At 39.5% G+C, this 14,445-nt stretch overlaps 1 protein-coding gene across 1 annotated transcript in view; it reads left to right on the top strand.

The window, feature by feature from the left end:
* The first annotated feature begins 283 nt into the window (after window positions 1-283).
* The window catches only part of si:dkey-225n22.4 (collagen alpha-1(XXI) chain), a 69,556-nt gene continuing 55,394 nt past the window's right edge, over window positions 284-14,445 (top strand). Inside the window, exons 1-8 of the mRNA XM_036217352.1 lie at window positions 284-634; window positions 7,620-7,718; window positions 7,788-7,924; window positions 8,066-8,185; window positions 9,475-9,591; window positions 9,757-9,943; window positions 11,732-11,897; window positions 11,988-12,210. Coding sequence (XP_036073245.1) covers window positions 7,643-7,718; window positions 7,788-7,924; window positions 8,066-8,185; window positions 9,475-9,591; window positions 9,757-9,943; window positions 11,732-11,897; window positions 11,988-12,210 — 1,026 coding nt within the window. The 5' untranslated portion in view covers window positions 284-634; window positions 7,620-7,642. The remainder of the gene's footprint in view (window positions 635-7,619; window positions 7,719-7,787; window positions 7,925-8,065; window positions 8,186-9,474; window positions 9,592-9,756; window positions 9,944-11,731; window positions 11,898-11,987; window positions 12,211-14,445) is intronic.

Here is a 14,445-nt window from a genome sequence, read left to right as displayed (position 1 = left end):
GCCTCAAACTTATGCTCAAATGTGCAGCAAGAAGGAAAAATTGCAAGAACAAGATTTTTTTAGCATTTTTTTCCTTACCTTTGAGGACCAGATGTCCAGGACTGCTGATGTATTGGTTTAATTGTAATGAATTAAGATCATTTTTAATTTAAGAAAAAAATTCTGCAGGCTTCGTTTCTGTGGAGAAGGGCCAGCAGACAGCTTCAGCAAACACACGTGTCCTAAATAAACATCTGTATTTGGACAATCCATGATTTTAGAAATGAGTCAAAAAGTTCCACACATGCCTTTTCATCTGCTCCTGCTAATTTTCCACAACCTACAATTCATGCGGCCTCTAAACAGATGCAGAGAGAATGTTCTCCACGCTCAAGGTTCCCCTTTCCTCAGACACTATCTGAGGTCTTCATGGTTGTGAGAGATTCTTATTTTCTAATCTTTTTCTATCTTCAACTGTGTAGTGGCGTTTGTGCGTGGTGTCCCGTTTTGTGATGACGCTTGTGGTGACTTTTGGAGGATGCCTCCACACTCCTCCCCTCCTCCTGCGAGTCAGGAGGAGGATCTCTGCAGCCGAACCAGGCCTCCTCATCTCCTGCAGCCCTCGTCTCTGGCTGCCAGCCGCTGACAGAGAAAGGTAAGTGCTCCCTTCTTTGCTGGAAAGCTGTTCTGTGTGCTGAAAAGTTTGTGCAGACAGAGTGTAAGTAAATATTTCAACAAAATACAAATAATTGTTGTGTGTCACTGCTGGCAGTTTTTAGTGTCATTTTGTAGCTGGATGTGATCCTGGTATGGATGTGTTGGCTGCAGCTGTTGGAACAACGAGGAAACATACTAAGTATACAGCATGAGCGCAGCTCTGCGATTATGGTTTACAGAAAGGCTTTTTTGGGTATTTCTTCAATTGCTTTGGCACTAGTTGAGTCTGTTCCCTGAAAAACCCTCAAGTTACTCCACATGCTGTGGCAGGATGAATTGGAAGTGATGGAGAAAGGTGTATTTTAAATTGGGTTATTTGTTCTGAGAAGGACTTAAAATGAGAGAAGTTTGTAGACACGTGCGCCTCAACGATGATCCCTGCTCTGAAAAAAACAGGAGACAAATGAGAAATGCTTATTTAACTCAACAATTCATCACCCTGAGAACAGATGTGTTTCCTTGATAGTAAAGTGCATGAGTCATACTTTAGTGGATGTCATGAAAGTGTTGTAGAAATCAATAGAGACAGCAGCTCTGTGGAAGGCTGTTCTCAACGTGTTCAAGGCTTGGTCAGACATGGACCAAATGCTGTCAGAAATGTAATAGAAAAATGTTCTCTCTCTGTGATGAAAATTATGTTTTTGAGTTTTAAAATGTATGTGTAGAATAACAAATGTAATAAATCATTTTGTTTTTGCATTTCCGAGTATTTCTCCTTTTAAATCTCAGTCAAACACACTTTTTGAATGAATGATCTTCTTTCCATCAACAGCTCTGCTGCACATGCACTAAACCCTCATCTGTTCCTAGTGTCTAGTTCAGGTTCTGGAGAAGAGAAGATGGTATCTTCACATTGACTGCAGTCAAATGAGCCGCCGTTCACATTTCTGTGGTCAAATCAGCATCACTGGATTTTTGGTGTGAGTTTCATCCAATACTTACGGTAGCAGGACTGAGAACGCTGGAAAATCTCCACCAGACTCCACGGAGCTTCTTGATGTGACCACGGAAATGTGAACGGCGGCTCATTTGACCGCAGTTGGAAAGGATTGTAAATCAATGAAAGAGCATTTTGATGTTAGCTTTGATTATTTTATCAAGAACTCTGAGAAACCAATGATTGAATGTATTGATCACAGTCAATAAACATTGGAGAATTAGCTAAAAGAGTCTTTGGTGAACTGGAAGGAGAAAGAATCAGGATTTTGGAGGAAGTTCTGTCCATGAAGATCTTCACTTCCTCGTCCAGCTGACATCCGGATCAGAACCATACGGCTGGACATTACTGACATTTTTATGTGGCAGCAGTGAAGATTTATGCTAGCGATACACAGACCTATCATAATCAGACAGGTGGATCAGGGGCTGCTCATCTCAGCTCCAAAAGCCACGCCCCGTCAGAAGAGATCTTGGAAAAAGAGGCGTCAGATTAAAATGAAAAAAATATTTTTAGGACATTTAGGTTGTGGGATTTTGGTGAGAAACGTTATAATCAAAACTAAAGCACTACTGGGAACATTTTTATTTAAATAAAAAAAAAAAAAACAAGCCTCAAGCCTCCTGATTCTTTACAGACAGATGGATTCCCAAACATCTTTGTTTTCCTTGTCCGAGCTACAATCTGGATCAAACTTGTACGACTAGATAGCTCCAGTATTGCTTGCCATTTTTGTTGACCGGTAGTGTTAGTGTACACAGATGTCGGGAAGAGGGGCCGGGGTTACAACTAGAAAGCTATTTTGGCTAAAAACAGAAAAATGCTAAATAAAAAACCACTGGGAATGGTTTTAGAACAGATCAGACTCAGCGATCCAGATAAAATGCATCGTGATCCAGCAGAGGGAGCTGGCAGGTTCCAACCTCTGCTCCTTCATTAGTCGTGGGGTTTGGAGAGGAACTATGTTTAGGTATCCACCCGTCTGCACGGCTTCCTGTAATTAACACTAATGTGTGTCAGATAAAGGGTGGTCTGAAGATTTATGAGGGTCGATAGATTCATCTCATACAGTTTTACTGTATATTTGCATAATTCCCGTCCTGACACCTGTTTGCGTTCATTCTGACCACTAACAGCTGCTCTTCTCTTGCATAAGCAATACTCAGTAATTTGGCAGATTTTCCATTGAGCAACCTTATTGATGTCAATTTCATTTCAGCTAAAAGAAATGAATCTCACTCCAGAAGAAAATAAAGCCAAAAATGTGTTTAAACAGTAATAAAGGCACCATTTTTAAGACGAATGACAGAAACAGAACGACACAAGAGTCTTAGGTCGTTTACTTTTTTACTTTTATTGAGCCAGGCTTTGCTTAATTACTGAAAGTAGTCCAAAGCAAAAGTTTAGAGTTTCTGCAGAAGTTTTGATACTTTTTTATGTTAGTTTTAATCAATTTTCCTTGTCCTTCTCCCTGAAAATCCTCATAAAATTTAGATTTATTGGCTTTTATTTTCTAATACTCAAATCTGGTCCATCCATTATACTTTATGTTTGAAGATTTCATAGCTTAGTGTTAAGAAATTTAACAAGCTTCAAAAATGCAAATAGGATAAAAACGCAAGAATTCACCATGGCGACTGCAGACGATAAGGTTTGGTTGAAAATCTATTTTGAGAATGACTATGTGTGGAGAAAAAGTGCTTTTTAAAATCAAGTTTTTGATTTGATTCGGTGCAAGATCTAACACCGAATATAACACGAGAAAAAGGCAAAATATTAAAACAAACATTGAATTTGTAGTGTAATTGCAGAGTATTCTATTTATGAGGCAAGACAGGAACAGGTTCTTTGGAGAACAAGTCACCATGCTTATGTTTGCACAACAAAAAGCTTTAGGAAATCAGCTGTTTAAATCCATTTATAGATGTCAAAGTAATAGAATTATTTGCTTCATTTTACTTTTTTTAAGTGTTGCTATAAATATCAACCTGGAACTGCATTGAGGGTCTTTTTCAAGTGACAGAACCAACCACCTCAGAGACCTCCACAGACCACAGACCCCAAGACTCCGCCCAGAGTGCACTTCAAAATTTGTGTTAGGCAGCAGAGCCATTAGAACTGGTAAAAAACACTGAAAAAACATGCAAACCTCATGAGGGAGGAACCCTTCCTTCTGCAACAAGTTAAAACTTGGTTTGAGGCACCGCAAATTGGAATCTGGCTTCACTTAAGTCTAACCCTCATTAGACAATTCAGCAAAACTGTGTGTTAAAGTTTAATACTGAAGCTCCTGACCAAGCATCTCATTTGGTCAGTTCGGAGAGACGTCGACTGATTAAAGTAAGCTTCCAAATTACTGAAACAATAGCCATGAATCCAATGAGAGGCAAAGGCTGTCAAAGCAAACTGTGCTCAGTCACGGTATGGTCAGCCCACTGAGCTCACCATGTGGATCCAGTCTATTGGAGACCACGTTTGGCTCCTTTCAAGCTGGTGCTATATTAGCTGACCTGGTTAGCGATATGGTTTGCTCTTTTTTTAAGATCTGGACTACATTTTTAAACTGAAGTAATAATAAGAGTGATGTCCATTTTTTATTGGTTAATATTCCTTCATTTTTATTTCCTATTAATGTTGTGAATTTTATTTTTTGGGGGGTAACTAATGTCATATTAGGCAAACTGGAGCTTTTATGTAACGGCACATCACTAATGCAAAACGATTCTCCTAAAAACCTGATATTGTCTTGATAATCTCATTTACATTTTGCGTGTTCTTCTATATTGTTTGGGTTTCACTGTTTACATTTTAAAAGTTATCTTGTTGGAATGTTCTCATCCTCCATTTGTGCAAAGGATGATGGTCCTGTTCCTCAGCCTTTTCCACGTCTCCCTCTTCTCATAGACCTAACTTATCAAACATGTTTGCTACATCCCACTTCTGACACCATTTTTATGTGTGGATGAAGCAGGTGTAAAGATAAATCAGGCAAACCAAAGAAAACAGCCAACATAACTGCTGTAGCTGGGCAAATTCATTTCCCATAAGAATAGGGATCCTGATGCCTTTCTTAACACTTCCTTATATAGACAGGAACACTTCCTGTAAACCTTCCTGCAGCCAATCAGAACAGAGCATTTAGAAAAAGAGCACCTGCAAGTGATGAGAAATCACATACTCTGAAACAAGACAGGAAAAGCACAAATGTGAAGAAAAAGAACATTCCAATAAGATCATGTTTTACATTTAAACATTGAAACTCAATTTTTAAAAAAAATATTTATCGTCTTTTTTGTGCATCAATTAAAAAAATGATTTTTTTCAATGGTTCTTATTCTGTGATGATTTTTTAAAAATATTTTTCAAATTAATTTGTCAATTGAGTTTTTCTCCTTTATTTCCCCATTTGGAACGCCTCTGTTCAAGTGTTTATTGAACAATTTCCATTGTTTCTGACATGGATCTTTACTGTTATTGCAAATATATGAAAGAACATGTAGGAAAAGTGGGTCTGAAGTCACACTTGCTCTAGTCAAGCATCAAGAAATATCATAAGTTCAATATATTTTTAAATTATTTTAAAAGATTCCCTGACAGAATATTGAAAAACAGACATCAGTGATGTTGGTTGCAGACCAGATAATACTTTAAATTAGAGTTTATTTCTGATCAGCTCTTTTTGGCTCATTTCTATATTTAGGTTCCTTTATTCAAACTGCACTGTCTGACATGTTTTTCCTCTTTTCAGTCCAGAATAAAGGTCACCTAGCTTTACTTTTTGGCTGTTTATTCTACAAAAGGATGTATCAAAGTAAGTGCAACTAAAAACCTAGTTTAATGCTAGGTCTTTGAATGTTGAGTGATATGACATTAAGCCTCTCAAAGCCTTTGAATGAAGAGAAGGGAGATTCAGTCACGTTATTCTAACCAGTGGCTTCACATGAGACTGGATATCAGACGCAACATAATGATTATATTACAAAAACTCTGTTAATTTGGAACTTAAACTGAACCTTTATTCTCTTCACAACAAGTTCAAATGCAACAAAATTGTCCGTCTGTGAGTATCAGAGTGAGATAGATCAAAATCCAATACATTCACAAAAACGGATTCATTGGAAGGATCTTTATTGGTTGAATAATCAGCTTACAGGACTCTTCGGTGCTCAGGAGCTGATGGATTGTCGCAGCTCCCTCAAAATCAAAAGTGTGGTAAATTTGAGTGTGGAAAATATTGTTTTTGGGAGTTCTGTAATGATGAGTGATGACAATGAGGATTCTGGTACTAGAGTTGTTTGACCAACATTTTTTGACTTTCAGAAGCTGTTCTGACCCCAACTTGTACTTCATGTCTTTCTCAAACACAGCTGGTGGTCTCACTTTCCAGAACATTTCTGCAGCTTTTGGTCACATATACCAAAATTCCACTGTGCGGCGATCTAAATGCCAGTTTTTCAGCATATTTGGCAGATGGTCGCCTGGTGGCTGCAGGCTGGCACTTGTAATCAGACAGCGACAGTCAAATTTTTACACGCTGTGTGAGGGCTGCTGAGGTTTTAAGAAAAAGTTCAAATCCAACGGTGATTGTTGATCAGTTCCCATCTGACTGTGAATCCATTTGTTCATGATAATGAACTCCACATCTCTAATTAATTTGAGTTTGTAACTTAGTTTTTAATTGTAATTAGTATAGTCGCTTATGTAATTGGCAGTGTCAGTTTTATATGTGACTGTAGCTCTACAGTGAATTTTGATGTTTCTGGTTGCTCTGAAGCTGCTTTGATTTATTAAGGTGCATTCACACCGGCAGAGGCAGCCAGTTTCAATGATAAGTCAATGGTACATGTGTGCTCTGAGGCCACCGGTTCACGGCTCTGAGGATGTGGAGCTCTGATTTAATAGACACCCCAAACACCAACTTTTGATGCGGAGGTCTGAACCATGCGTCAATATGTGATGACTTGGGAATGAGAATGTGTTGATTTGGGAAAATGTAGGCATTGTTTTTTTATTTTTTATTTTTTTACTACTGAAGTACCAAAATTGGCATTGCTTAGGAACCAAAATCAAACCTAAGAACTGCTTTGGCACCGGAACCAAATAAAACCCAATTGGTGCCCAACCCTAGCCGGCTCTGGCCTCATCGAGACGTTAAAAAAGGAAAAAGGTCCCCTGATATTATTTCCCCCCTCGGATAAATATGAGACAGAGAGTCTTAAAGCTCAACCACAGAGACATAGAAACACAGTGAAAGCAGCTGTTACACAGACACAGCCCCCTCTAGTGGGAAAATCTTATGATAATATTTATTTTAATAATCTATTAAAAATAATCCTAAACCCAAACATGGAGACATGATTACAGGTGTTCTCTTCACAATAAATAAACTTTATTCCTCAACATCATGTGTCTCCGTTTATTCTAAGTGAGATATCCACAGCTGGTTGCTCCTCCCACATGCGGCTGCAGCGTCAGGAACACATTTTTTGACAGGTGGTGTGCACCGAATTCGCAGTGCGATGAAAGGGGAGCGGGGCACACGAATTTGTTGCACGAATAGCGTTTGGTGTGAATGCACCTTTATTGGAGAGATTTGGGATTTTTGAATGGTTTACATTTAATGTAATTTGCATGCTACTGATCCTATAATTGGGATGACAAACAGCAGAAAGCTTGTGCTTGGAATTAGAAAGGCCTTTCTTGATTTTTAAAAAAACATAAATGTTAAACCAAAAAAAGGACCTTTGACATTTGTGGAAAGTTGAACTTATGAATGGTGACCTGGGCTTCAAAGAGGTATGATGTGATTAAATATAAGATTTGAAACACATTAAAGTATATCAAGCCTCTAGTGGGGCAGTCACATAAATTGCTCTTTAGCTGGTAGTAATCTATGTATTGTTGTCATGAAAGTAAGTCCCAACATACTTAGAAACAAACATTATTTAATAATTTGATGAATTGTTTTTAATCTTGATTAAAACAGGAGGAGCGCTCCCCAAGAGAACCATGCTGCTGTGGTCGGTGTGGGGTGTTCTGCTGCTCAACACAGCGGGGGCTTCAGACGAGGACGATGTCCGAGCAGGTAGGAAAGCCGATACTGAGATCTAACATTTGAAATGACCATTACTGAGGCTCATCCACGTGCGGGTAGGATGCAGCACGGCCGTGAACGACCTGGTATACATTGTGGATGGGTCTTGGAGCGTCGGCTACACCGACTTTGACACAGCCAAGGAATGGCTCATCAACATCACCAGCCAGTTTGATATCAGTCCACACTATACACAGGTAAGATGATCCAAACCAAACCGAGACTCATGCATGGATTCACAAAGACGTTCATGAATTGTTCATGAATCTGTTCATGAATCAAAGCAAAAGAACATCTTGGAATGCTTATTTTGCTGGATTAAAACCCGTCTTCTGCAGGTTGGTGTTGTCCAGTACAGCGACACACCTCGACTGGAGATTCCTCTGGGGAAGCACCAGCAGGGGGCGGAGCTGATCCAGGCCATACAGAGCATTGACTATCTAGGAGGAAACACACAGGTAAGATTAGCAAGGATTGCCTTCAAAATCATGTCAGCCTCATGTTCATAAAAGCCCATAAAATATTATTAATTGTATATTTTTGCTTCAAACCTTTACCTAGAAACAAGAACGTGAAGTGTTCTGATTGTTGTTGACGGTAGCCTTTTGTGCATACCTATATAGCACTGTGCAAAGTATTTCTACAAGTCGTCGACTTTCCTGTAATCAAGTGGTCTTCAAGTCTCACAGTTTTCTGTCAAGCTCTCTTGTGATTCATGTTTGAGCTTTTCTTTCTGTAGGAACATTTTCCGAAACGTTAAAAGTCGTCTCAGATAAGCTCCTTAATGACCTCGGAATGGTTCGAGTTTTACAAGGAAACAGATACAAAAGATCCACTAGATTTCTGTTTCAACACAATTAAAGGTTTGAAGGTCAAAGAAGACCTTCAAAGGCTCCCAAAATGCCCAGAGAACTGTTGATTATAAGAAAGATTACAAGAAAGGTACGGATCATTTGAAGCACAATACAACAAATAAAGAGTAGCTTTATCCTTCTGCACTCCACTGTATGTTGTTTGCTTTTCTTGGCAAACCTTGTCCTGTGATGTCTGTTACGGTGTTCTTGTTGTCCATGACATTCGTGAGTTCACCAATGTCTTACTTAAAGGGACTGTGTTTATTTTTCACCAGTGTTCAGTTCAAATGCAAACTAAGACCATTGAGATATTAGAGAAAACTATAAATATATATAAATTCAATACAAATTGAACAAGTCTGGCATGTTTTAAATGGATTCGACCATTATAAAATCACTTGACAAAAGACAAACATAAAACAAGCACAAAAAGTAAGAAAAGTTCCAAACTGATGCATTTCTTTAGAAGTAGATGTTTGAATACAGACTTTGACTTGGTAAAAAATAAACATATCTGAGCTGAAAACATAAGTGGAAGCAAATCTTTAACTAACTAGAAATTATGAGAAGCAAATAGGGTTGGGGCTGTTTGTATGCAGAAAGCTACACTTAGACACTCACCACAGGTGCATCTGCAGCAGCACCGCAAGCACGCGCAAGGTCAACAAACAAAGACAAACAGAGCTGCATATATCCACTCCTTTGAACTCCACATCTGCATCCTATTTACCATGAAGTGCTATAATACCGAATTTTTCTGTTTTATTTGTTTAGAGAACTGAATTTGTGAGATACAGCCATACTTCACTGGAGGCTTGTGACCAGACCAGTTCTCATACAATCCTTCAAACGTTTTCACTCCCTCTTTTATGTTTTGTGTTCTAATATTGCAGACTGGCAGAGCCATAAAGTTTGTAGTGGACCACGTGTTTTCCTCCACCGAGAGAGGGAGCAGAGTAAAGAACCGAATCGCGGTGGTGGTGACTGACGGCAAATCTCAGGATGACGTGGTAAACATGCACCTGATACTGTACATAGTCTTCTTCACCTTTAAAGTCTTTAACTTCTAGAAAACACACAGTTTTGATCAATGTAACACCTAAAACATGCTTAGCTTGTTTATAGTGAAAGCTGTTGGATGTGTATTTTCACTAGAGATGGTCTTTCTCTCACAGGTAGATGCCAGCATGGAAGCACGAGCTCAGGGCATCACAGTGTTTGCTGTAGGAGTTGGCAGTGAGATCACAACATCAGAGTTGGTGTCCATTGCCAACAAACCATCATCCACATACGTCCTATATGCTGAGGATTATACCACCATTGACCGTATTGGAGACTCCATGGAACAAAAACTATGTGAAGGTCAATAATCAAGTTTTGTTGCAGGAATTAGCCCTTGTATTGCATTTTGTAACATGAATGGTCATGTATTTTATGGCCATCCAATAGAAAACAGGTAAGAGTATCCTCGAGTACTTGGAACAACACTGGTGGTCCTTACCTTACCTGGGGAAACAATTAAAGAATAAACTGCTAGGATCTGGTCCTGGACCTCAACAAAAGACAAGCTCAGTAGAATAACAAAACTTATTGAGGACTCAGGTAAACTAGGAACAGTAGTCAATTAATTGTTGGGATGAAAACCAGAGCTGAATCCAGTCAGCAAGGGGTTGAATACAGAGCTAAAGACTGTTGACATGATAAGGAGGCAATGATAAAGGACAGAGATTGATTAGTGCTTGAGCATAAACTTGAAAACTGTCAGGTAACTAGGATCAGAGTGTAACAGATGTGACTTGAATTGACCGGATACTGAGACAATCTGACAGTGAATGTAGGCTGAATATAAAGAGCAACTCCCAAAACCAGCTGATGAGGAGAACCACATGGCAAGACATAAACTAAAGGTGTTGAACTCCAGGCCTCAAGGGCCAGATTCCTGCTGATTTTCATGAAACACTACCTTATCTGCTCTGTTTAACTGTGTTTAGCCAAAGAGGAGCTTCTATGTTGGGTTGGTTGGAAAACATCTTGGACACCGTACCCTAAGGGTCCAAGTTTGACATCCCTGACATAAACAGAAGAAGACAAAAAAAGTCCCTGCAAATATGCTAGTTATTATTATTATTTTTTTTTTTGAGCAACATTGAAGAACTGGTCAATGACCGGACAAGAGCTGGGATCACACCCAGCCAGCAAGGTCAAGAGGGCATCATATGGTTTAAAAGGGGCCACCACAGAAACAAAACTGCAGACAAATCCATTTGAGGCCCACATTATCTGCCCACTTTTAAACCATATGGGGCCCACTTGGCCTTACTGGCTGGGCAGTAACAAAGGTTACTATGATAACAAACAACATTGTCATGAATTCAAATCCTGGAGTGACCCACAAATCCCCTGCTTAAACCAGCACATGTCTAGGTCCATCTTTAGTTTGTGAGAGACCATATGGATCAGAGGTGTCATACTCCAGGCCTCAAGGCCCGGCCTCCTGAAATCATGTCTCATCGGTTTACTGGTGAATACCATTGGCCAATGGCAGGTTAGTTGGAAAACATGTTGGACTCCGGCCCTCGAGGCCTGGATTCTGACCCCCCTGATCTGGATAATCCAGAGGAGTCTTCGGAAAATGTCATGTGGTCAGATGAAACTAAACACCAAAAAACATGTTCAGAGGAGAAAGAATGATATGTTACATCCTAAGAACAACACACCCACTGGGGCGTGGAAACATGCTTTGGGTTCATTTTGTGTAAAGGGTACATAATTACTGGACATATCAATAAAAGGATCAATGGGTCCAAGAATTGGGAGATTTTGGGCAAAAACCTCTTTCCATCAGTGAGATCATTGAGGATGACTTTGGACACCCCTGTTCTAGTCTATTATAGTCTGATAGACTAGAACAGGCGTGTCCAAAGTCAGTCCTCAACAGCCGGCCTCCTGCTGATTTTCCTGAAACTCTGCCTTATCTGCTGCTGATTACCTGGATCAGGTGTGTTTAGCCAATAAGGAGCTTCAATGGCAGGTTGGTTGGAAAACATGTAGGACACCGGCCCTCGAGGACTGACTTTGGACACCCCTGATCTAGAAGAACAGACAGGAAACACTTAAGAGGTATGCTAACTGGTACCCCTTTCTCTGCAGAGTCTGTATGCCCAACAAGAATCCCAGTGGCATCTCGCGATGAGAAAGGCTTCGAGTTGATGGTGGGATTAAACATTCAGAAGAAAGCCAAGAAGGTTTCAGGCTCTCTGGTTTCTGAGACTGCTTACACTCTTACCGTTGGCACAGATATTGCAGAGACAACAAGGTACCATGATGTTCAGAAGAGTGTGTTTCATGTAGTACTACTAAAGCATCATCATAATTAATGCATTGTTGTATTTTGTACTTCCAATAGAGAGATTTTTCCAGAAGGCCTGCCTCCATCATATGTCTTCATCGCAACTCTGCGTCTGACTGGGAGCTCTAGTAGGCTGACCTATGATCTTTGGAGGGTGGTATCAAAGGATAAGGAAATCCAGGTTGCTGTGACTCTCAGTGGCAAAGACAAATCTGTAACCTTTACCACCACATGTGTGACAGAAAAGGAGCAAAGAGTCATCTTTAAAACAGGCTTCCAGGTAGGATGAGTTACTGGAGCTATGTAAGTTTTGGTTAGCCCTACCTTATGTCTGAAATATTACCAATCTTAAAGTTGCAAAACTTTTTGCAGCAAGAATCACATGCCAAAAAAACAAAAAACCTAAAGTTTAAATTTTATGTTGGAAGACTCTCAAAAGGCTAAAAGCCTAAAAACCTGCAAAGATTTTATTGACTTTCATATTACGACAGAGGTGGAGAGACTTGTGACTTGGACCCAAGTCTATGACTGAAGCCTTTATTTGAGACAGAACTTCAGAAGATCTATAACTTGACCCAGACTTGGTACTCACTGGTATTTTAAACATTAGCTGTTCAGCTCTGACAGTGTCTAAGTGACAATTTAGAAGTGGTGAAGAATGCCAGTAAGCCCATACAACTGTATGTTTCCATGAACCACAGTGGCTTTCTGTGTTCATTGAACATTCATTTCATGAGGCTGAGTGCCAAAAAGCCTCCTCACACTGTCAGCACATGGTGCTCATCACAACACACATTACATGCCATGGAAAAAGTCTCACCTGCCATAAATGAAAATGTCAAACTAAAAAGCATACATTGGTTTTTTATTTTTAACTTTTGGACCACTGTTTCTGTCCTCTCCCGTACACGCTAGGAGGAAAGTTTAAAAATACAGTTTTTAATATTTTATTTTTTATCTTTTTATGAATTATTTGATGCAGCAACAAGTCACTGCAGTTAGAGATAGAGTAATTAAATGTACTTATGACAAAAATGTATACTGTAGCAATTAAGCTTGACTTTGAAGTAAATAAAGTTTACCGATAAAACCAATAACTTTACCCACTTAGTTGAAGCCTTCAGCCTTGTGGGTCTTTAACATTAGGTCAGGGGTGTCAAACTCATTTTGGTTCAGGAGCCACATTCAAATCCGTCTGATCTCAAGCGGGCTGGACCAAAAACGTAATAGCAAAATAGCCTTTGGTCAACTTGTTATCTGTAGCTTTGTTTTCCAATTGGACAAAAATGCCTCAACCAACCTAGTAGCCTAATCACTTATTATTACATTGTTTATTATGTTTATTTCTTGATCTCTTATTATGCCGGTCTTGCGATTCCTGTGCTCCCCCAGTGGTGGAATTGCACATTGCTGTCTTCTCTTTAAAGAACCATAACTTGCCACAGGAATGAGCGAGAGACTTGTTTGTTTTCCCAACATCGTCATATGTTTTTCTCTTCATGATTGGGCCGAATTGAACCATCTGGTGGACCACATGTGGCCCACGGACCGTATGTTTGACACCCCTGCATTTTGTGGTAGAGAAGTGGGGGGGGGGGGCATTTCTCGATAAGAATTTGGAGCTATTAATTCAGTTTTAGGCTCAAAAATCTGAATCTGAGAGTGTGTTCAGACTGGACACATTTGGTTCTCTTATGGTGAATTAGAGTTTGTTTACCCCAATGATCCAGAAGAAATTTTTGTCAAAAATTAGTCACAGGCTTTTGAATGGACCCAAGTTGACCCCGGTCCAGGACCAGGAACTGCTCTCTGACCCATCTTTTGAGGTGGTCTAAACAACCACTGTAGCCAGACAGGATGTAAACAGAATAGGAACCAGAAAATGAAGTAAGAGGAATACAGGCTCATTAAAATAAGAAGTAGCAGTAAACAGTAAACAGTAATAACAATAAGTAGCAGTAAACAGTGCTGTACATGGCGTTGATACAGACTTTCAAATTCGGTCAATACAATATAAAGTTTGAATGTGTGAACTATTCCGACAAGGATTACTAAGTGTAGGACTTCCATTATTCTTTCTCTCATTGCTTTAAAGAGATTATATCAGAAATGTTTGGTTGATGGCAGTCTGAATACAGACCAAGTGCCAGATTAAGAACTCAGTCCGGACCAACAGACTTTTCCAGTCGGAATACACCCTCAAACTATATCACTAGAAGGTAGCTGGAGAGAAGCAGTTCACCAACAACTAAAAGGTTGACTTTAGCGATGCGATATGGCAGAATTACATAAAATATCTGAAACAAATAAGCTTTAATGTGACATTTATATTCATAATTAACAGTAAATTTGCTGCCAGCATGGTTCTGGCAGGGTACGTCGTGAGAGACATACACAACCAAATGTTCTGATAACATACAGTTCTTGAAACTTTAACCGGACTTTTGTTTCGTGCAGCAGTTATTGTAAGTGTGTGTGAGTATGTCATGCTAATATTTAGCTTAGCTTTGCCTGA

Source organism: Oryzias melastigma, linkage group LG20 (assembly GCF_002922805.2).
Source record: "Oryzias melastigma strain HK-1 linkage group LG20, ASM292280v2, whole genome shotgun sequence".
Lineage (NCBI taxonomy): Eukaryota > Metazoa > Chordata > Actinopteri > Beloniformes > Adrianichthyidae > Oryzias > Oryzias melastigma.
Note: the sequence above shows the minus strand (reverse complement) of the source record. Positions and strands in the feature narration are given on the sequence as shown.